At 47.2% G+C, this 22,490-nt stretch overlaps 3 protein-coding genes across 5 annotated transcripts; 2 read left to right on the top strand and 1 right to left on the bottom strand.

The window, feature by feature from the left end:
• Positions 1-803: 803 nt before the first annotated feature.
• On the top strand, positions 804-10,917 carry LOC135330449 (vacuolar protein sorting-associated protein 11 homolog). Of its 2 annotated transcripts, XM_064524095.1 has the most exons (16): positions 805-1,002; positions 1,334-1,478; positions 1,666-1,801; positions 2,890-3,053; positions 3,155-3,402; positions 3,778-3,979; positions 4,264-4,415; positions 5,953-6,139; positions 6,583-6,726; positions 7,227-7,415; positions 7,729-7,890; positions 8,350-8,489; positions 8,793-8,995; positions 9,531-9,702; positions 9,815-10,037; positions 10,685-10,917. In XM_064524095.1, the coding sequence occupies exons 1-16, from the start codon at positions 812-814 to the stop codon at positions 10,844-10,846; spliced, it is 2,820 nt and encodes a 939-aa protein (XP_064380165.1). In that variant the 5' UTR covers positions 805-811; the 3' UTR covers positions 10,847-10,917. The 2 variants fall into 2 exon arrangements, with proteins under 2 accessions (XP_064380166.1, XP_064380165.1); XM_064524096.1 differs by lacking the exons at positions 9,815-10,037; positions 10,685-10,917 and having other exon boundaries at positions 804-1,002; positions 8,793-9,062; positions 9,531-9,690.
• A 67-nt stretch (positions 10,918-10,984) lies between these two features.
• On the top strand, positions 10,985-21,676 carry LOC135330451 (porphobilinogen deaminase-like). 2 transcript variants are annotated; one of them, XM_064524105.1, is made up of 13 exons: positions 10,985-11,209; positions 12,873-12,945; positions 13,648-13,697; positions 13,806-13,861; positions 14,909-14,986; positions 15,837-15,914; positions 17,158-17,233; positions 17,925-18,038; positions 18,534-18,572; positions 19,245-19,364; positions 19,596-19,649; positions 20,245-20,331; positions 20,598-21,676. In XM_064524105.1, exons 1-13 carry the CDS (start codon positions 11,060-11,062, stop codon positions 20,769-20,771), a joined length of 1,149 nt encoding a protein of 382 aa, XP_064380175.1. In that variant the 5' UTR covers positions 10,985-11,059; the 3' UTR covers positions 20,772-21,676. The 2 variants fall into 2 exon arrangements, with proteins under 2 accessions (XP_064380175.1, XP_064380176.1); XM_064524106.1 differs by lacking the exon at positions 10,985-11,209 and adding an exon at positions 11,436-12,478.
• LOC135330452 (histone H2A-like) lies at positions 21,593-22,490 on the bottom strand. The gene has a single exon (XM_064524107.1). The coding sequence runs from the start codon at positions 22,488-22,490 to the stop codon at positions 22,059-22,061; it is 432 nt and encodes a 143-aa protein (XP_064380177.1). The 3' UTR covers positions 21,593-22,058.

The raw sequence follows: 22,490 nt of genomic DNA, 5'->3' as shown, positions 1-22,490 counted from the left end.
GCACCTCTTCAGGCTGATGTGCTGTATTCCTGGTCACGGACCTTGCAGAAGGCACGTGGAAGAGCTGATTCAGGTTGCTGAATGGAGCTGCTTAATTGGAGAGTACTTAAAGGGAATTGGCATGGGGCTCTGGGTAGTTACAGAGTACTTCAGTGTGGAAAGGGCATCTGGACCAAGGGGGGCTTCTGTCATTTCTCTGACGTTTGAGAAGCATAAATGTGCAGTCTCAGTGTAAATACTTGTGAAAGGGGCACTGCTTTTTAGTCACTTATGTATAAGAGGAAACCCAGCTAGAAATGGCTGAAAAATTGTTGCCAAGCTTCAGCGCATACTTTAATAGCAGATTCCCAAACCATTGTCAGTTCCTTTTTTTTTTTTCCTCCAACCACAGCAGGTGATTTAAAGAAGGATTTTTTAAAAATTTAAATGCATCAGCATTTAAACAAGGAGTGAAGTTAAAAACAATCAGATATCCCTGTGAAAAAAGAGGGTGCAGAGAGATGGAGTGTGGTGTGAAACAGCAGAGCAGATTCCAAAAGCAAGGCTGCAGCTTTTGGTCTGTGATCTCTTTAAGTCCAGTGGGTAGGCGCAAAAGGGTTGTCCAAAGCAGTACGTGAACCTAAAACCAGCAGCGCTGTGAAGGCTCTGAAGCAGTTTGTGCGCTGAGCCCAAGCCCGTGCGGAAGGGAGCAGTGCGAGGCCTTCCCGACGCGCCTCAGGCAGGAACATGCCCTCGCACATGCGCAGTCCCATCCGCGGCGCGCGCCCTGACCGCCGGTCACGTGAGAGGCGAGGGGCGGGGCGCCGCCCACATGACCCCTCCCACGGCCCGGCTCGGCCCCAAAATGGCGGCCTACCTGCAGTGGCGGCGGTTCGTCTTCTTCGATAGGGAGGCGGTGAAGGAGCCGCCGGGGCCCGACGGAGCTGGCGGGAAGCCCTTCGTGCTGCCCGCGGGCATCGCGGTCTGCGACTCGGGCCGGGGCAGCCTCGTGTTCGGGGATATCCTTTGCGGCGGCGAGAGGCGCCTCGCCGGGCGCCGCGGCCTGCGCGGGGGTCGGGGCCGGAGGCGCGGCGGGTCGGGCTGGGCTGCCCCGCGGGGGCTGGCGCGGCCCGGGCGGGCGGGCGGGCGGGCTCGGGGCGCGGCAGCCTTGGGACCGCAGCGGCTCTCTGCGCTTCTGCGGCCCCTGCACGCCCAAAGTTTGGCGCTTTCGCTGCCTGAGGAAGCACACCTACTGCAAGCTTGGTAGGGGTCCGCGGCGGGGAGCCTGAGGGTTCGGGTAACGACGTGCCTGGTGTGTTCCTGTCTTGGTGTGCCTTAGCTGTGATCTACATATGGAAGGTCAGATCTGGTTTTTGCCCCGCTCCCTTCAGCTTACTAGTTTCCAAGCTTACAAGCTAAGGGTAACGCACCTCTACCAGCTGAAGCAGCACAGTATCCTGGTTTCTGTTGGTGAGGATGAAGAGGGTATTAATCCTTTGGTAAGTCAAACAGCTGAGAGAGGAAAGCTCATTTGTATGATGAATCTTTATAAAGACTATTGTGGTTACTTTGCCAGGGGCTTCTTTCCTTAAGTAGCTTGCTGGTCCTTGGCTCTGTGAACTCTGATGTCCATTCTTCACTTCCTAACACCTGAGCTTTCACCTGTGCCTCCTCTGTTGTTTGTAGGTTAAAGTGTGGAACCTGGAGAAACGAGATGGTGGTAATCCTCTCTGCACACGGATTTTTCCAGCGATACCGGGTAACAAGCCCACAGTCGTATCCTGCCTAACCGTCCATGAGAATCTTAATTTCATGGCGATTGGTAAGTAAAATTTAACTGGAGTAGTTAAAGAAAAATCTTTTGGTGCTAAGATGTAGGGAGAATAGATGGGTAACACAAAAAGTCAGGACTGATCATTCTGACTTTTTTCTTTTGTTCTCATCCAGCTTTTACTTGCAGAGGTAGTGTGTCTCACTGCTGGAGAGCTTGAGAGGATAAATGTGTATGCTTAGTGTGCATCTATATATATTACTGTATTAACTTTGATATTTAGAAGAGAGGCATGTATTTTTAGTTGATGTAATTTTTTTCCTATAAATCAGTAGATTTCAAATTTAATGAACTTATTATGAAATTTGGCTTTCATTGTGGCACAGAAAAGATCATGGATCGCATGATACCTAAGGTTGCAGAGATGTTTGTTTCTCAGTCACTGTGTAAAAATCTTTTTAAAACGAAGAAAAAAGGCTAGTTTCTTTGCTTGGATTTAAACACTCTTTTATAGTATTTGCTTAAACACTGACAAAGTAAGACAAGTAAGGTTTGTGAGGCTACAAGCTATTTCTGTGGGTTGATCCCTGCACTGAAATCAGAGTTTCCATATGTGTATTGTGGCCTTTCCCCTTGAAACAGTTTGCAGGATCAGGGCCCTAAGCAAGTTGTAGAAACCTAATGTTTTACTCAGTTTTAGGGATCTCCCTCTAGGGCTTTAAGAATTTAGATTTTAGAGTTTTAGGAATTCTCCCTTTAGGGTTTTTTGAGTGTGTTGTGTATTTTAAATGAGCAAATTAACTAAACTGATAGCTGTTCTTTTAAAAACAAAACAAAACAACAAAAAAAAAACCAAAAGAAATCAACCTGCAAGTGAAGTTTGTGTGGGGAAGACAAGTTGAATGTCACTGAAAAGTGGCATCATGTGTGCAGCCAGGAGACAGCTATGGACTGTAATAAGACTAATCGAGGATAGTCTGGTATGTGCTTCCATGAAGTGAGAACCTGCAGCGATCCCATTCCTTAATATCTTGTTGGCTAGCAAGGTGTTGTCACTCACCAGAGCTGCCATAACTTACACTGGATAATGTTTCAAGTGTGCCATATGAGTAAACAGTTTTGTCTGTCTCCTTCACCAGGTTTCGCAGATGGCAGTGTTGTACTTACAAAAGGAGACATCACTCGAGACCGGCATAGTAAGACCCAGATCCTCCATGAGGGCAGTTATCCAATTACTGGCCTTGCTTTCCGACAGTCTGGCAAAACAACGCATCTGTTTGTGGTGACCACAGAGAACATCCAGGTGGGAAGTTACTTATTAAAAATGAGAATCTGGCTTGCAAGTTGCATTGGCTTCAGAGTCTAGTTCAAAGTGATTCCCAAAATCTTGTATCTCCTCTGTAGTCTTATACACTCTCAGTGAAAGATTATCCTCATCTGGAGTTGGACACTCATGGTTGTGGATTGCGCTGTTCTTCTCTCAGCGACCCCTCCCAGGATCTCCAGTTCATTGTGGCGGGAAACGAATGTGTGTACCTTTACCAACCAGACGAACGTGGCCCATGCTTTGCCTTCGAGGGACAAAAGCTAATTGTTCACTGGTATCGGGGGTACCTCATCATTGTCTCCAAGGACCAAAAGACTTCTCCGAAGTAGGGCTCCTTGGAACAGATGAGTTCTTTTCACTTTTGTGGCTTCCTGCTTTCCCTTCTTCCCTGGGAGGCTTCACTGTGGGGGCTGATTGCAACTTTGTCAGAGGCTGTCAAAATTCATCCAAACCCCATACAGCCTTAATCTGTATTGAGGGAGTAGCACAATCATGTATGCTGAACCAATGGAATTTTTTTTCGGTCATATGAATGTGTCTAACGCATGGATGGAATTCCTGCATAAGTATTGACCCACTTAGTTTAATTGTCTGAATGGAACCCACTCGACTTTCTCCCTGGCATCGCTAGTTTGCATGGGTATCAAAAGCAATCAAGTTACGTTCTCTTGGATTTCTAAAACTTTCTTCTGCTTTCCAGGTCAGAGTTTGCTGGGAGCGAGGCACAGAATTCAGACAAACAAATCTTGAATATCTACGACTTGTGCAACAAATTCATTGCATACAGCTCAATCTTCGATGATGTAGTAGATGTCTTAGCAGAGTGGGGGTCTCTGTATGTACTGACCAGAGATGGGAAGATTCATGTCCTGCAGGAGAAGGATACACAGACCAAACTTGAGGCATGTAAATCTGTTTTGTTATTAGTCTCTGCCTTATGTCTGCAAGATTGTACTGCCTTGACAGATTGAAAAGTTGAAGAGCCAGCATTCAGGTAAGTGAGTAACATAACAAATGACTGGATGGCTTCTCCGCATAACCAGTGTTGTAAGCGTTTGATATTTAAAAGCCTGCATGTACTTACATGTGCAGCACTGAAAAGAAAGAACTTGTTTTCCGGGCATGTTTTAACCTTGTTTTGGGAGGTGATGTTTCCCTCATGCTGCTGTTATCCCATATTTAACAGATGTTATTCAGAAAGAACTTATTTGAAATGGCTATTAACCTGGCCAAGAGTCACCACTTGGATAGCGACGGCTTGTCAGAGATTTTCCGGCAATATGGAGATCATCTGTACAACAAGGGGAACCATGATGGAGCCATTCAGCAGTATATCCGGTGAGCAGGGGTTGTATGGAGCCGAGATAATGTAGCACAGATAGGCGCTACGGAGGCCTTGATATTTGTCTCAAATATCAGAATACCAGAAGAAAAGACATTGACTCGAGGCGAAGGATTCTACCAGTAGAGAGAAGCAGTTCAGTCAGATTAAAAGTCTCAGAAGAGTTGCTTGGTAATCACTGCCTACACCTTAGTGTAAGCTTCTTCTCTTTGATTGTGTCATAACATGGATTATGAAGCTGCATATAAGAATGGAATGGGGCCTAATAATGTCAATATAAACAAAGGATTGTCTCGTTTGGAATCTTGTGCCATTCTGGCTATCCCGTGTCCAAAAGCGCACTGTGAAACTGCAGAGGCTCACAGGAACATGACAAACCAGATTAAGGGTTTGTAAGGCTATCCACTGAGGCAAATATAAAAGATAAGTTTTTGTGTCCTACTGAGGAAAAGAGCAAATGCTAATGTGATGTAAGTAAGGTATAATAGAGGGTGGTTCAGAACCTTCTGTTCTTCTTATCTTAAAACAGAAGGGGAAGCAATTCAGTGTAATTTCAAGATGGTATATTAGTTGACTGATAAGAAAAAAACTTTTCATGCAATGCAAAAATAGAATTCTGATAACCCAGCACTAACTTTATTTGCAATTCATGGCATAATTGGGTACTATCTGGAAAAAATGCTATTTAAATGTAGGCAAAGCTTTTGAAGAGCTGACAAGAAAACTATGTAGTACACTTGCCTCCTGTGATAGCTGTAAGGCTAAGGATGAAATTTTCTTCTGTTGCTTTTCTTGTATCTTTCTTGGAAATACTAACTACTGGCTGTTGTCAGAGCCAAGGCAGTAGATAAGATGGATGATGTGATTTGATCAGGTATGGCAGTCTTGGAAGATGCTCAAACAGATTAACTGAAGTCTGTTGTAAAACTTCTCAGGTTTTATAAAACTTCTAACACTGTAGTGGGGCTTACTGACAACTTCATGTTTAGTCCCTTTAAAACACTATGAAGTGCAGTATACTTGTATAGCTGAAACTTTGCTCTCTGGAATCTTGACCTGTGGTGAGAGTTGGCATGTATTTTATTGTGGACTTGTCCGCGATAAAGTAAGTGTCAGGGTAACTGTGGCTAAACTGCTCAGATGTCAGCAAGAGTTTTGAAAGTAAGACTGAGTATGAGGCTGAAATTAAGGAAAACATGGCTGCTGTTCCCCTTTTTTTGGGCTTCCCGGTTAGCTGTGGTCAGTGTAGTCTTACCTTCTCACTCTTTCCTTAAAGGAATGTTAACTCCTTATATGCTGCCACCATCCTTCCAATTTGCAGCCTTTGTTGTAGAGGGGATTGTTTTTTTCACTGTGCATACAGATGGGTGTTCTGGTTATACCATAACTAGTTGCTTCTTCTGATATGTAGCTGGGTGGTCCCTAATGGGTTAGTGTCTGCTGAAGTTGTGTTCTGCCTGCTCCATTATTAATTTCTCCATTTGTGACTCACTGGGTATCTGGACTCTCGTGAAATGACTCTTCCCCTCCCAGAACTATAGGGAAGTTGGAGCCGTCTTACGTTATTCGGAAGTTCCTGGATGCTCAGCGTATACACAACCTCACTGCTTATCTACAGACTCTCCACCTGCAGTCCCTGGCCAATGCAGACCATACCACACTTCTGCTGAATTGTTATACCAAACTCAAAGACAGCTCCAAACTGGAGGAGTTTATCAAGGTAATTGTGGAAGGTAAACTAGAAATAATGCAAAGTGGTTAGGTTATCGTGAGAATTGAAAAGCGGTAATGGTGGCAGAATAAATTGGCTCCTGGGAGGGGGAGGAGCTATTTTTATTTAAAAAAAGGCAGGGGGGGAGCAGACAGAATGAGACTTGTACCTCAGTACCTTTGTCTTTGCTCCTTTGTTTCCAAGCTCTCAGCTTCATTCTGGGTTTGGCTGACTTGCCATTTAAGTTTGGAGTGTGCTGGCTTTGGCCAGTGTGGCTAGCAATCTACTTGAGAGGTGGTTAGACTGTTTCTATTCTGCGTGTGTGACCTTTCCCTTGCATGAGAGGTGCTGAGTTGTCAATGTTTTGGTTTTCCTCGGTCTACGTAAATGATTGCTACTTGTGGATTATGGGAATAATGAGGGGGGCTGCCTTTCTGCTTCTGTTTTTGTAGACTAGTGAGAGTGAGGTCCGCTTTGATGTGGAGACAGCAATCAAGGTGCTTCGTCAAGCAGGTTACTACTCGCATGCTGTGTACCTGGCAGAAAAGCATGCACACCATGAATGGTACCTCAAAATCCAGCTAGAGGACATCAAGGTGAGGAGATGCCATTGCTCACATTCCTACTGGTTTTGTCAGGGGTGTGACTTCTCTATGGACCATTCTGTGGACTCTGTGGATATGGACTCCCCTAGGACTATTCAGGCGGCGATAAAAACACCTGCTGCTGCTTGTGCATTGGTTCTCTGCTTCTGGTTTGTACAGTAGACTGAGGGTGGAAATCAGAAGGGTTAACTGTTTTATCTCGGCGATGGCTTTTTACAGAGCCACTTAAGAGAAGGGAGGATCTTTAGCGACAGACTGAGCTAAATCACTCTCTTCTTCCCCTGGGCTAGGGCCAACCTTCCTCCCTGAGGAGGAAAATCAGCAGGAGTTGTGAGCTAGGTGGTAATTCAGAGCAAATTAAAAAATGAAGTATACCTTCATGGTATAGTTGCAGTGTGTCTTCAGTGCTCTCTGTAGCCCAAGTAGCGGTGTAACCTTGCAATGGATAACAGGTGCCAGTGTCATATGATTCCTGCTGGCTGCCCCCACAGAACTACCAGGAGGCCTTGGGGTACATTGGAAAGCTGCCTTTTGATCAGGCAGAGAGCAACATGAAGCGGTATGGTAAAATCCTGATGCACCATGTCCCTAATGAGACCACGGAATTGCTGAAGATACTGTGCACTGATTACCGGCCATCAGGAGACAAAGAAGGCCCTGGGATGCTGGAAGGAAAAAAGGTATGGTTTGCACTGACTGAGAATTGTTGCTGTAGAGTAGCAAGTTTGCAGCAAGTGGATGCTCCCACGTGCTTTCTGGTGCAGGCCTGATGTCTTAAATGTAGTGAGGAGACCTGCCCTGGTGTTACCACCAGAGACAAAATACTCCCTGATGCTATTGCTCAGCACTGATTTCTGCATTAATTGGAATTCTGTACTGAGTATTCCTCTCGTGCCAGAGACACTGGAAATGAGCATGTTACGTGTTGGGAAAGAAGCACCTGTCTGGCTGTGGCTGGTCTGGGTGCTTAACTCTTCCTGGGCTCTATTACAGGCTAATTCTGAGGAGTTCATTCCAGTCTTTGCGAACAACTCTCGAGAATTAAAGGCTTTTCTGGAGCACATGACTGAAGTACAATCTGACTCCCCACAAGGTGTCTATGACACATTGCTGGAACTTCAGCTTCAGAACTGGGCACACGAACAAGATGAACAGGTTTGAACTCCTCCAGCTTTGTATTTTGAGAGGGAACTTTTGTGTCTGGTGAATATATTTGCATTCCTGCTGACCTGTAACCTATCCACGTGGGGGGTGTTAACATGAAGCAATACATGTGCTGTCCTGGACAAATAAATGGGAAAGCAGTCTGTTATCTGGGAGAGGACTCCTAATAAGGCTGAGATTGTTTTCTGTGAGTCTCATTTAAGCATGGATTCCAGAGAACACAATCTCCGTGAGCAGGTACCTCATCCCACAAAACAAGCTGTGTGCGCTTGCCTCGGCCTCTGAGAATATTGGTTATTTGGGCCAAAGAAATTGTGTCCTGTTTGCTTAATTAGGGCTAGAGGGTAAACAGGAGAACTTTCCTTTGCTTTAGAAGAGCTGCAACTTGTCATCGGGTCTGCAAAATGGTCTATCTGCGTGTTTGTTCCACCCTGCCCTGGTTCTCTGTAGATAAAGGAGAAGCTGCACAATGAAGCTATCACCCTCCTGAAGAGTGGAAGGTTCAAAACAGTCTTTGACAAGGCCTTGGTCTTATGTCAGATGCACAATTTCAAGGATGGTGTCCTCTACCTCTACGAACAGGGCAAACTGTGAGTGTTGCTCTCCTCATCTTTTTTCTTCCGCTACCGTGGGGATAACTGAGCCGTAAATAAGCCTTCCTGCCCTAGAAGAGTGAAAATCTCTTGAGTATCTCAAGACAGGGACTGCAGATCATGGTTCGGCTGAATCTCCCATTGTTATAGCAAGGCATTTATGTAGAGCATGAATGACAGACCAGTCTCGGCTTCTGTGGCAATGTCTGGGGATTGCATGGCAGGGTGAAAACCTTAGGTCCCTGTAACAATTCAGCAAGTGAGGTGATTGTATAGCTGATCTGCTTCCTTCTCCTTTAGTTTCCAACAGATTATGCACTACCACATGCAGAATGAGCAATACAAGAAGGTGATTGAGGTGTGTGAGTTGTATGGAGACCAAGAGGCTTGCCTCTGGGAACAGGCTCTTGGCTACTTTGCACGGAAGGAGGAGGACTGTAAGGAGTATATTGCTGCAGTGCTGAAACACATTGAGAGCAAGAATCTTATGCCTCCACTGCTTGGTAATACTGAGACGTGGCACCAAAAAGATTGGTTTATAGCACTCTGTGTATACTAGAAGTCTGAAAGGTATCAATGAAGTTCGAGTCCACCACTCAAAGTACTAAGCTGCACTATAGGGAACAGTGGTGCTAGTGACAGCTCCCTAACTGGGGGCAAAGATCTGCAGTTTCAAACACAGATGCCTACGCATCTCTGTGTTCCCTCCCGTCAGTGTGGGGAGGTGAAGGACTTGCCCAAACTCCCGCAGAGGATTGATTGGGAAGTAGGAATAGAATCTCATCTAATTGTGCTTTGTCCCTTTGATCTGAGCTATCCAAACATGCTCCCAGTCACCTGTTTCTGGAAGCACGTTAGTTGCTGTGGCCCTCGAATGGTCAAATTTAAACAGTCTTTAAATGAGGTTTGTGATTCAGTAGAAATACCGAACCTCTTTGCCTGTAAGCGACCTCTTAAAAGAAAGTGGTCCATCCAGGTAAGACTAATGTAGCCGCAGCTCTTTGCCGGCATTTAAACTAACATGTTGGTTGTCTTCAGTTGTGCAGACTCTGGCTCATAACTCCACAGCCACACTGTCTGTGATTAAGGATTATCTCGTCAACAAACTGCAGAAGCAGAGCCGACAAATCGAGCAGGACGAGCAGAGAATTCAAAAGTACCGAGAAGAAACCACGAGGATCCGCCAGGAGATTGAAGAGCTAAAAGCAAGGTGCGGGACTCTTTGGTGTCTTGCCTTATATAGGGTAGAAAGTTATTCCACTTTACTAAGAAGAAAATGTACCTTGTCTTTTCCACCCTTCTCCTTCCTTTTGTTGTCTCAGTCCCAAGATCTTTCAGAAGACCAAGTGTAGCATTTGTACCAGTGCGCTGGAGCTGCCTTCAGTCCACTTCCTGTGTGGTCATTCCTTCCACCAGCATTGCTTTGAAAGCTACTCTGAGAGCGATTCAGAATGCCCTACTTGCATGCCAGAAAATCGCAAAGTGATGGACATGATCCGAGCCCAGGAGCAGAAGAGAGATCTGCATGACCAGTTTCAGCATCAGGTGGGTAACGTGCTGCCTGGCTTGCCAAGTTTAAATAAACAGGATTGAGCTTGCTTTGCAGGCCCCTAAGGCTGGTAGAGAAGGGTGAGGCTGGAAGTTATTTTGTAGGCAAGGGTCTATTGAGTGAGAATAATGAGGCGTTATACCTAAGCCAGTCACTCCAGCTCTTAGGGTAAGAGGATTCCTCGATGCTCTGCAAAGATGGAGTAGCAGCCGTTTAAAGGGGCACGGGGACAGTGCAGCTCCCATGCGTTACGGGTGGTGCTTCTGCACGGTGTTTCCCTGAGGACCAAATAGCGACGTTCAGAATGGGGTAGCGGCTGGAACGTGCTCATGCCTTGGGGAAAAACTAGAGCGGCTCAGGCAGTGTGTTTTCAGTAGCTTTTGTGCTTGGGTACTATGTCTATTTTCAACTTCTCTGTGCGTGGTTCAAACGGAAGAGTAAAGAAGGAATAGCTGAGTTCATAGAGGTTGAATGTCCCCGTCGCAGAAAAGCTTAATGCAAGAAAGGCGCTCTTATGCCTGTGTGCCGTGAGTGCCGCAGAGCGTGCACGCGTATCTGCAGCGCAGAGGGGTGGAAATGAGCGGGGAGGGACGAAGGGCTGGGCTGCAGGCTCTTCTTGATCACGCCGCTCTGTGTCCCGCAGCTCAAGTGCTCAAACGACGGCTTCTCCGTTGTCGCCGACTACTTCGGGCGAGGCGTTTTCAACAAGCTCACCCTCATCACCGACTTCCCGGGACGGTCGGCCACGACGATCGAGGCGGGCCTGCAGCGGGAGCTGCTCGTGCCGGCCAAGCGCAGCACCTGACGCGGCCGCGCCCCGAGGCTCCTGTACCCCCCCCCGCCCCAACCCCCCCAATAAAGCGGCCTGCCCGCGCAGCGCGGCGTCTCTCGGGGCGGCGCGAGCGGCCGTTGCCGCCGGGGGCGGGGCGGGGCGGGGGGCGGACGTGACGTGCGCGGGGGGGGCGGGGCGGCGCCGTGCAGCAGAGCGGAGCGGAGCGGGGAGCGCGGAGGTGGCGCCATGGCGGCGCCGGGCCCGGCCGCCGGGAGTCGAGCCGCGGGGTCGGGGCGCGGGGAGCCCGAGCGGGAGCGGCCGCTGCCCCGCTCGTCGCCGCCGGGCGCGAACGGCGTGGGCGGCAGAGCGGTCCGCGTGGGCACCCGCCGGAGCCAGGTAAGCCCGGGGGGCCCTTCCTGGGCGCGGGGTCCTGCCGCCGGGGAGGCGAGCGCCGGCCTCGGGGCCGCGGCCGGGGCGGGGAGGCTGGGCTGCCGCGCCGGCGCTGGGGTGGCGGGAGGGGGGTCCCGCCCGCCCCGGTGCTGACGGGGCTCCGGGCGCGCTTCGGGAGGCGGTAACGGGCAGCTCCGAGGGGCGCTGCCTTGGCGCAGACCCTCCGGGACCGGGGCAGCGAGCGCCTTTCCGCGGCGAGGGCGGCCGCGCTGTGCACCTGCGAGCGTGCAGGGCTCGTGCAGCCCTAAAGGGAGGCAGCCGAGAAGAGGCACCCTGCTTCGGCCCTCGCAGAGGGTGCCCGCAGATAGCGCGGGTATCTTTGGCCATCCGGCTGCGGCGGGAGGAGCGGAATAGCAAGGGGAGATAAACGTCCCTGAGGCTTTTGTTCTGAGATAAACTTTTTCATCCTGCTAGCAAGTTCTAGGAAGAATTCCCTGCTTCGGAGAGGGTGGGAAGGCGTTACGCGTGGGCTTCAGGGCAAGGGACGTAGCCTTGCATGTGTGCTATCCCCGTTTCCAACCTGAGACTCTTGCGGCCCTTTACAAAGGGAAACAACTACTTATGCTCGTTTTATATGTTAGGGCAACCGCAGTCCTGAGAACGAAGTCAGTTGCCCTAGGCTACATAGCTCGTCAGGGCAGAGACTGAAACACCCATTTTCTATGCAGCTGTGGTTGCTTGACTCTAGTGCTGCTTGTATTTGTGGAAAGTTTCTCTGCTAATACTATACTGGTTCTGTTTTACTTGCTTCTGCTGCTATTGTACAAGGAAAAGTTCTTCCTGTATTTTACTGGTTTAAGACCTGTTGCTTGCTCTGTGTGCAGACTCGAGCTGTTACTTTCTTTTGTCCGTAGAACCTCTGAATAGAGCTCTGATCTTATGCAGCACGAGTAACTCAGATTTGCCTGCAGCAGAAACTTTCCACAGGCAAAGTGAAATCCTACTGGCTCCTTTCAAAACTTGCAGCACTGATAAAATTCATATTCCTAGAAAAAGCATATAGTACCTAGCATGTGATATGACTTGTTTGTTTGTCAGTGAGTGGCAGCAGGATGGTCTTGTTTGCCTTTCTGCTGCTTGTACACATACATCTGAAAGCCTAAGTTTTGATCTGCCTTAATTTTAAAAGTAATAAAATAATGACATGTCTTTAGCATCATTCTTTCAGTAGTGGCCTTCCACAGAGATGAAGCAGGGTGGCCTAAAGTTAGGTAGGTAAGTGCTGCCCATGCATAAAGGTGCTGGGGTGGTGTACAGAAATGGGATGTCTGATTGCAGGACAACTGCTGACTTAATCGAAACAGCTGGAAGTAGAGTGTGCGAATCCTGACATTGAGTCGTTTGCTCTAGTTGCCGTTTTTAGCTGAATAAAATCTCTTTGCTGTGCCTCCTCAGGCACACACTTAGTACGTGGGGTGCTCTGGTCATAGTACAGATTCAAAAGGTTTGTACGTATGAGCTATTTTGTGTGATGCTACTTGTTTCTAATGCTTATGTTTTAGAGGATGTCATGGTTATGAGTGACTATCAAAGAAGGCTAAAGGCTTCTCTAGCTACTGTACCAACGATGCACTTTTTGCATGGAGCTTTGCTTTCTGCTTTGTTGCAGCTGGCCCGGATTCAGACCGATAGTGTAGTTGAGATGCTCCGTGAGCTATATCCCGACCTCCACTATGAGATTGGTAAGTTTTTTGGATGTTGCTCTGAGGTAGATAGCAGCAGGAGCCAGCCGGTTATCTTTGTGTACAAGATGTGAGTTTAGAGCGCTGTCATGAGGAGGAGAATTATCCCTCACTTATCCGGGAGTCCAGTCTGAGTTCAGTTAGGGATGTGTGGCCGGGCAACTGCTGCTGCTGTCTTCCAAGGAAGAAAGATGGACTTCAGAAACTACCAATAGCTGAGGATCTGAGTACACAATGTAGATGGTATTACGTTGCTACGTTTTGAGAACCTAGCATCAGTCTGGCCGCACCCTGGACTTCAGCGTATGCGCCAAGGATGCTTTCCTGTCTGGGGCTTGTGGCGTTCAACAGCATAGGAAGAACTGGGAGCCCGGTCTTGCACTGAAGAAAGCTGCTGAGTGTCTGCCAGCGCTCCAGGGAAAGACCTGGACAATTTCCACTGAGCCTGCTCTTCCCAAAACATGCCCTCTTTTCTTTCTTGGTGTTTTCCAGGATAGTGAAAGAAATCTCATTTTTTGCCTGCGTTAAGTACAACACTTTCCTAGAAGTGAACTGCTCTCATGTTTATCCTGAGTCTGTGTTCACACAGCAGTGCGTAACGCTGTACTACTGTGTGTCGTGTGTTACATACCCATTTCTAGTCCAGGCCTACGTGTGCTGACCATGCCTTACATTTTGCCTGTGCTCTCTCTTGCTGAACAGTTGCCATGTCAACAACGGGAGACAAGATCTTGGATACAGCGCTTTCCAAGGTAAAGAATTTCTTTTTTTTTTTTTTTCCTCTAAATGCAGAGTAATTGTACATGATGGTATATTTGCAAACTTTTTATTGTGCTTCGCGTTCCTTCATTCACGTTTAGATTGGGGAGAAGAGCCTCTTCACCAAAGAGCTGGAAAATGCACTCGAAAGAAATGAGTAAGAGCTCAATGCTTTCCCTTTGTTGCCTGGCATTCATGGTACTCTTTGGACATCCTGGACTTGCTGCACATGTGATCTAGTTTCCTCCTTTTCTGCTACGTCATAGACTAAGAAAGAGACCCTTTTGGATAAGTCACTGTCTTTTTTTTTACTCTCTGCTCTAGATTCAGGCTGTATGTTTTGAAGAAAAGCTGTCATGTCACAAAGTCTGCCCTGGTTGGTTCACCTATGCGATTTGCGTGTTACATGCGCATCAGAGTAGATGTCTCATCTAATCTACTTCCTGCTTACAACTACATTATTTTTAAAACACTTGGCCTAGTAATTTTACTTGTTGATAAGCACGCTGGAGAATTGGACATGGGGAGGTGGTGCTGCTTTTTACTGTATCTTGTTTCTACAGAAAAGCTCAGTTCAGACTCATAGTGGAGCAGAAAGAGGTTATTGCTTTTTTGTAATATCCTGAGAAGAGTTGCTGTGGTGCTTGTGGCATCGTTAAAGTGGGTTTAAAAACAAAGACTTTCTTTTGCCTCTCTTACACATAGGCACGTGATAACGTTTTCCAGTAAAGTCAGTAAAAAAACCCTCTGTAGGCACAATCATTTACTGTTTTGTTCATTGTCCTTGTAATGAGGCAGACGGCTTGTACTTTGGCTAGCAGTTATTTTCACTTTGAAGTGTAATATCAGCCAACATACTGGTTGCATACTGGTTCAATGAATTTCTCCATGTGCACTTCTCCTGCATCTTCCCCTGACTCAACCTGATTGTTGTAATGTGTCTTGCAGCACTGGTGGGAGGAAGGCATTATCCTAATCTTTACGGGGGGGAAAGAGGGACAGAGAAAGATGAAGTGACCTTTCTGATGTTACACTGTCGTTCTCTAGTAATTCTGGCTGTAGCATCCTGAAATCCCTCTCTCTCTTCCACATTAATGCCCAGTGCGGATTCTCACTTCTCCGTACCTTACTTGCAGGCTCTGGTAGGTACCTCACGGGCCCGACCATCTCTTCAGTACTCTGATTACTGTCTCCTAATTTTTAGAGTTGACCTGGTGGTTCACTCCTTGAAGGACCTGCCAACTTCTCTCCCTCCTGGCTTTACGATTGGCGCTATCTGCAAGTAAGTGTGGATGCAAGGCTTGATTCTCTGAGGGACCGGCATTTTAAAGTGTGAGTAGAAAAGCAAAAGCAAATTAGGTTCTCTTTAGGAACAAACGAAAACAAAAAACCCAAACAAAACAACTCAGGTCTGTCAGGCCTGACTCTCGCAAGTAAAATTGACTACACAGTCCTGTTAGTTACTTCTTTTTCTTCACTGCCACACTTGTGCCATTACAAAGATGGCATGTTGGGCTGCTTCACTCCTCCTTAAAACCTGGAGGAAGCAATGGGGCAGTTGTGGCTGAAGGGCTGGCTTGCACAAGGCTTGGCAGACACTTAAGACCCCTCTCTCATTTAGGTCAGTAGCTGGAATCTGCTTTGTTTTAGTAACAGTTAAAAGCCATTTTAATGAAATGTCTTCTGGATTTCTGTGCCATGTGGTGATTGGTATCCATGTAGGTCACTGTGCAACAGTGCTTGTTACTGTTCTACCTGACTTGGGAATAGGCAAAATGGTAAAGGGAGGGAGCGCAAGCCTGTGGGCACGCGCAAGGTCCGTAGGAGATACTGTTTCCCCCCATCCTGCAGTGAACTCTTCCAGGTAAGGATTAAGCACGTCAGCAGGTTATGCCTGCCTCTTCCAAGTTTGTTCACCCTCCGATTATTCTCCGAATCGGTGGTAGAGCTGTAGCTATCCTAGAATTCTGTGGCCAGTGGGCTTGCTGGAAATCCTTACTTTTACAAGGGTAAAGGGGCTTATTTTGGAGCTGGGGACAGTTCCTGTGAGGACTGAGAAAAGAACTGTTGAAGTTTTAACAGCGTTCTGTTAAATGATGTCTTGGCTATTCTGCTCTTGCTTTGCTTTGCAGAAGGGAAAACCCACATGACGCTGTTGTCTTTCATCCCAAGAATTCTGGGAAAACACTCAGCCTCCTTCCTGAAAAGAGGTAAGCGGAGAGAAGGGGAAGACAGTAAGGTGTAGAAATGGAAAGAAGGGGTTTCTTAATATTTCCCAGTGATGTGTCGATATGCTCCTTTGTTTTTTTCTTTAGTGGTTCTATGTTGCCTAAAATTAGCTTTTTATATACATTACATTGAACTCACTTGCTGGAAGGAGCAACACTGTCTTGTAGGTGTGCTGTAGACTAATTGAGTCAGGTTGGATCCCTGCAGCCATCTTTGAGATTCAGTGTTTTCTCAGGTTAGACCCTTCCTTATCATGGCCTCCAGAGCGAATTCCTCACCCTTTATAGAGTGCTCGCTGCAGGGAAGGGCACGCAGTCTAGGCTGTGTCTAGTGCATCGTTTAGTTTGTACTGGCCTGAACCGTGCTCTCGTTGTTCTCACCCAGCCAATTCTGATTTCTTCGTTGGTTGTTTGGCCTCGCCTCCCCTCCCTGTGGTTCTCTGTGAGATGAGCAGTTTCTCTGTTTTGAGTTACTTGACTGGTTTTCCGTGCCTCTTCATAGAGGTTATTGGATTCTTTTGCCTGAGACTGCTGAGTGAAATTACTCATATTAAGGTAACTGTATTAGAAAGATTTTGTTTTTCTGTATTAAAAACAAAAGAAACAAAGTAGCAGTGTCACAAACGTAGATTCACACTTCTGTGTAACTGGGTAGCTGGAAGGTCATATCTGGTTTAGGTTCTAGGGTACCAACAAAAGTGAATAGCATACATCTCTGGAAAGGAAATACTGGCCAGACTGGCAGCTTTCCATGGTGTCCAGTTATGCACATTGTTGTTTCCAAAGGTTCTCTGTCATCTTATGTCATTTAGGTTGGCTGGTTCCATCTGCCTTAGTTTGGGACAGCCGAGTCTGTTCTCTGTGACAACTTTCTTTGTGGACTGCCGGTGGAGATGACTTGGTTGGAGGTGGTCATGCTCTTTAAATGAAGTTTCATCAGTCCCTGACGATGGCTAAAGGCTGCCTTCCAGAAGCTTCTCCTGTAAAATCAGTCCCTTGTGAATGGCCTTCTGGTTTCAGCCAGACTTTGTACTAAACCCCACTAAGTAGTTTTTCCTTCTGCCAAGAAAATATAAATTGTAGGCAGATTCTCAAGATCTTCACTTCTGTTAGAAATTAAAAAAAAAAAAAATTGCTGAATGCTTCCTTGAAACTTCTGACATATCTTTGGCTGGAGGTAAGTGCAGGAGTATTCTGGATTTCACTGATTTGATTTTTCCAACAGCGTAATTGGAACCAGTTCACTTCGGCGAGCAGCCCAGCTCAAAAAGAGGTTCCCTCAGTTAGAATTCAGGGATATCGTATCCTTTCCTGGCAAAAAGTGGGAGCTGTATAAAGCTGCAAAAAGGAAAATAGAGCTTACTGTAATGCGAAGTCTAGAATCAAGGCTGATTCTCAATGCCAGACCTACAAGAACAAACCCCTTCCCCCAAGGCTACCTCCTCTAATGTATTCTGAGAGGGGTGTATAATGGTCTCAATCCTCTTTCTTCTGAAACCGTAAAGAAAAGGCCTGGCCTTATTCTAGCTTTAAAGAGGTAGAAGCATTTTACAATAAGAAATGTTCTGAAACCTGCTTGACAGATGCCTCCCGTGTGTTTGTTACAGTGGTGGCCAACTGTCGTTTGGTCCCCAATACCTTAGACATGACTTGAGCCACTGAACTAGTGGTAAAAAGCAGTGTTATCTCGGTCCTAGTAACCCAGTTCTATGCCTTGCAAAATGAGTTGGTGTCAGGTGCCAACAGTGCACCTTAAATGACATGGATATCTTTTGAGAGTCAGTGCTTGAATGAATATTCCATAGCACTGAGGAAAGTTCTCTCGAAAGATGGTGGAACAATTGTCCATGTTTAACACTTGTTTCGGGATGGTACCCTGACTGATTCTCGTTTGGAGGCTGTCAAGCTCTATGCGTTCTGTAAACACACTCAAGTGAAGGGTTATAGGACTGTTTGCATGCTGTTTCTATACTTGCTTAACCACCTCTGCAGAGAGGGAATTTAAACACCCGCTTGAAGAAACTCGATGAGAAGGAAGACTTCAGTGCCATAATCCTGGCTGCTGCTGGGCTGAAGAGAATGGGCTGGGAGAATCGCATTGGCCAGGTAAAGAGCAGCAGAGCAGAAAACAACATTCTCTTCTGAACCACTAACTGCTTCGCTTTCAGGCCTAGTGCTAGTGCCATCACAGATGAGCATGCAGCCTGCTGAATCCACTTCCACATTAGCCTGTGGTTTGATGCGTTTCAGGCATTTTTGTTTCTTTACAAGTACAAATTTACCATGCATCTTTTCATGGCGCAGAAAGAGTTTGTAATCTGATAATCTCCCTGCACTTCACAATACTTGTGTCCAGCAACACAGCGGTGGGCAGCCAAGATATTTTTGATAACTAATTAATGAAATGTTACAATCCTAATGAAGGGAAGTAGCTTACCTCATGTTAGGGATGGAAACACTGAGGCACAGGAAGGAGGAGGTGATATTTTCATGGTCAGGCACACAATCAGCTGATTTTGGAGGTCAGCATAGAATTCAGCTCTCGCTTTCTCTATTCTAAATTGTGCAACCTGAATTAATTCTGATTCTGCTTCCTTCTAGATCCTAAGCCCGGAAGACTGTCTGTATGCTGTTGGACAGGTATGTTACAGCTTGTGCGTCTGAAGCGTTACTGTGTATGGAAAGCCAACAGCAGTACAATGTGTCAGAGTAGATAACTGTGTGACAGCCGAGTATTTCCATTGTTAGTTGCCAAATAACTACGTCGGTCTCTTTTGGTGACTGTTAAACTGTTTATGCACAGACTGTGGGAAGAATAGTAGGCAGTTCTCTGCTAGCTTTTGTTTTGGGGGCTGAGGCATCATCAGTAATGGAAAAATGGTTAATAAATGCAACGTGTGACACAATTACACTGGAGTGTCTCTGCAAAAGTCAGGGAGGCCCTGGCAGGATCAGTGCTGAGCTGCACCAGGCTAACTGCGGAGAGCTGCTGCAGTATCTCTGCACTGTGACACCACCTTCCCCCCCTTACTCCCAGTTTGCTAACCCCAGCAGTGTGGAGCTGAAGCATGGCACTCGGCACACAGTCCAAATGCACTTGTTTCTAGGTGGAAAAAGAACCCTTTGCAACCAGTGGATTGTTTCCTGATTTATTTTTATAAATGTCTAAACTTCCCAAGTGAAATGCGTCCGAGCCTATGAATTTTGTTTCATGACTGTGCTGAGTCATGAGAAGATGCAGAAGACACAGAGATGCATATGCATAAAGCTGAAGGGTTGTTTGTTTGTTTGTTTTAAATTTTCTTCTTGTAGGGTGCCTTAGCAGTGGAAGTTCGTGCCAAAGACCAAGAGATACTGAATATGGTATCTGCCCTGCATGATGGAGAAACTGTGCTATGCTGCATTGCTGAGAGAGCCTTTATGAAACATTTGGTATGTGTGGCATTGTTGCTTTTTCTGCTTGCTTCCATCCTGCAGGAGCAGTAAATATGGCTCCGCTAGAGTTAAACTGGAAATATGGTATGGTAAGTCTGCCAAATAGATTGTGTGTGTGTAAGTGACTGAAGTGTGATAGCTAGAGTTGTGTGCAACACAAATTTTGCAGAAGCTTCTGCTTTGAATGTGTCAGGTAGCAACCTCAGTGTCAGCTTCTTTCTGGTTTAGGAGGGTGGATGTAGTGTTCCTGTTGCAGTCAACACCACGCTGAAAGATGGCCAGGTAAGGAGTACTTCGTATTTTTCTGGGATTAGTCCTGAAAAACTGTTCCAATGTATGCATATTCCCCGAGACTTCCCTGAAGCTAACTCCAGTAGACATCTTTACAACTGAGTAGAGCAGATAGGGCCCTGATTCAAGTTTTCCAGGTTGGTGCCCAAAGTAGGGCTACGAGAATGGGTCTGGTCACTGAAGCTCTGTGTTGGAAAATGCCCTTATAATCAGGCTTTTCCTCCTTTAAAGGTAGCATTGCCCTTAGGTCTGGAAAAGTCTCATTTCTGACTCCTGAAAATCAATGTTTTTACACAACACTACAATCATTAAGAAGATGGAAAGCTGGAAAAAAATTCAGCCTTTTTCTAAGAAAGTCGCATCTTCCCTAGCAGGGATTGCTTTCCTTACAGCTTTATCATATCTCTATTCCTGCTGGTCCCACTGGGCTATGAAAGCATTCTCCTCCAGATTTGGCTCATATTTTGACTTTTTTTTTTTTTTTTTTTTTTTTTTTTTTTTTTTTAAGGAGATGCTTGGCTTGGGTTGTTTTTGTGTTTTGTTTTGTTTTGAAATGTTACTAATCCTTTCTGTGTGTCTTTCTAAGTTGTATTTGACTGGAGCAGTCTACAGCTTGGACGGTTCCGATAGCCTGAAGGAGACTATGCAGACCAGTGTTAATTATCCACAACAGGTACGTGAACCGCATTTTGGCTTCAAAATCCAAACCTGAAGCTGGATGACAAAACCAGGCCTTTTGATATCTATTGCTTTTGGTCTGGTCCTTCAAAGCCTCAACTTCATTCCCCCCTGTTCTGATAAGAGTTCTTGGAAACTGTAACAGGACACCACCATTCTGGACTCTTCAGACCACGCATTTTACCCAGGTCTCCGCATGGATTAAACAATTGACTGCCTATTCCTTCCTGCTGCCTTACATTGAGATATTTGTATTTGCAGAATGAAGATGGACCAAATGATGATGTGCAGCATGTTGGCATCACGGCCAAGACTGTTCCTTGTCAGGCCCAGCAAGCTGCAGAGAACCTTGGTGTTGAACTTGCTAATTTACTTCTGAGTAAGGGGGCTAAACATATCCTTAGTGTAGCAAGGCAGCTCAATGATGCCCGCTAAACCTGTGGTGCGGTAGGCATGATTGCTACAGCTGTTGCTCAGGCCTCTGCAGCTGCTGTATCTTCATCCTTTGGGGGAAGGGATTTATTTAAACATTCACATCAGTCTCATCTGATGTGTGGACATAAAAACTTGAAATACAAAGTTAACTTGTGAGTACTTAGCTTTTCAGGGATTTCATCCTGTTCTACATTTCTCCAACTTGCAAGCTATCTCTGTGAAGCTCATTTCAATTATTTTATTTTGTCACTAGAAAGTCAAACTTGGGAAATGTTCTCATACAGCATTTAGAAATAAGGAACTGAATACAAATTAAAGACTAAGCTGTGACAGTACTAAAGAAAATAATGTCCTCTGGGTAGTTATAGAACTTGCATAATTCTTTGACTGTTATTTGGGCCTGTTCATTCATCAGATTGATGGAAGGGAGCTGAATTAGGTTGCTAATACAGGGTTCTTCATAGTAGAGTCCCAGGGACACTGTGTTCATCATAGGCCTCAGTTAAAGAATTAAGTTTGAAGTATCAGATCTAAATTTGCCACCAACCACTAATCAATTCTAATCTGAAGTACCTGGATGGCTAATTTATCCCTGGATAGATGGAATCTGAGACAGTCGTTTATATACTATAACCAATCAACTTTGATCTAAACTTAAAGAGGAAGAAAACTGGGCTTATGGTGCCTTTTTCTGTAACTGTTGGCTATTTCCTTGTACTGTAGTAAAGAGTTAACATGTCCAGTTCCCTTTGCAGGTTCTCTCTCCAGAGCTCCTGCGCTAGTGCCTTGTAGGAACACTGACATGGCATCTTACCGGGGTGTTGTTTTGGAAATGAAGCATTGTTTATTCTCTTGGCAACGTCCACTGAATGTAACAGCCAATAAATACAGTGAAGTTAAAGGACGCAAGTGGCCCTGGGGAGCAGCGCTTGTATTTACAGTGTTCTTGATGGCAGTGGAGCGGGGGCGGCGTAAGAGTCTCACTCCGTTATTGCTGCGCCCCCCACCCCCCCCCACCCCTGCGCTCGGGCTCCGGCTCCCTCAGGCGCCCCCTCCCCCCGCCCCGGGGCTGCAGGCGGAGGCGGCGCGCGGGCCGAGCGCGGGAAGCCCCGCGGCGCCCCCGGCGGCCGGGGGGGCGGCGCGGCGCCTGGCGCCGCCTCCCGGCACGGCGGCGGGCCGGAGACGCGCCCCCTTCCCCCGCGGATCGCAGCTCTCCCGGTGAGCAATGTGGGTGGCCCTGAAAAGGGCCTTTGTGTGTGTGGCGTCGGTGGGGCTCGGCCGCCCGCCCTAGTACTCCTGCGACTGCTGCCCGCCGCCCTTCTTGCCGGCCTTGGCGGGGCCCGCGCCGCCGCCGCCCGTCTTCTTGGGCAGCAGCACGGCCTGGATGTTGGGCAGGACGCCGCCCTGCGCGATGGTGACGCCGCCCAGCAGCTTGTTGAGCTCCTCGTCGTTGCGCACCGCCAGCTGCAGGTGACGGGGGATGATGCGCGTCTTCTTGTTGTCGCGGGCCGCGTTGCCCGCCAGCTCCAGGATCTCGGCCGTCAGGTACTCCAGCACGGCGGCCAGGTACACGGGCGCGCCGGCCCCCACCCGCTCCGCGTAGTGCCCGCGCCGCAGCAGCCGGTGCACGCGCCCGACGGGGAACTGCAGCCCAGCCCGGGACGAGCGAGACTTGGCCTTAGCCCGGGCCTTACCGCCGCTCTTGCCACGGCCAGACAT

This window comes from Dromaius novaehollandiae, chromosome 21 (assembly GCF_036370855.1).
Source record: "Dromaius novaehollandiae isolate bDroNov1 chromosome 21, bDroNov1.hap1, whole genome shotgun sequence".
In the NCBI taxonomy this organism is placed as follows: Eukaryota; Metazoa; Chordata; class Aves; order Casuariiformes; family Dromaiidae; genus Dromaius; species Dromaius novaehollandiae.
The sequence above is the reverse complement of the archived record's forward strand: the minus strand, read 5'-3'. Positions and strand labels throughout refer to the sequence as shown.

Bases quoted from the DNA above. Each gene is read 5' to 3' on its own strand.
- LOC135330449 (XM_064524095.1), top strand. From the start codon at position 812: ATGACCCCTCCCACGGCCCGGCTCGGCCCCAAAATGGCGGCCTACCTG. The intron at 1,003-1,333 runs CCTTTGCGGCGG...TGATCTACATAT, and splicing joins AGCCTCGTGTTCGGGGATAT to GGAAGGTCAGATCTGGTTTT. The intron at 3,054-3,154 runs GTGGGAAGTTAC...TCTCCTCTGTAG, and splicing joins TGACCACAGAGAACATCCAG to TCTTATACACTCTCAGTGAA.
- LOC135330451 (XM_064524105.1), top strand. From the start codon at position 11,060: ATGGCGGCGCCGGGCCCGGCCGCCGGGAGTCGAGCCGCGGGGTCGGGG. The intron at 17,234-17,924 runs GTATCCTTTCCT...CCACCTCTGCAG, and splicing joins AGTTAGAATTCAGGGATATC to AGAGGGAATTTAAACACCCG. The intron at 18,573-19,244 runs GTATGTTACAGC...TTCTTCTTGTAG, and splicing joins GTCTGTATGCTGTTGGACAG to GGTGCCTTAGCAGTGGAAGT.
- LOC135330452 (XM_064524107.1), bottom strand. From the start codon at position 22,490: ATGTCTGGCCGTGGCAAGAGCGGCGGTAAGGCCCGGGCTAAGGCCAAG.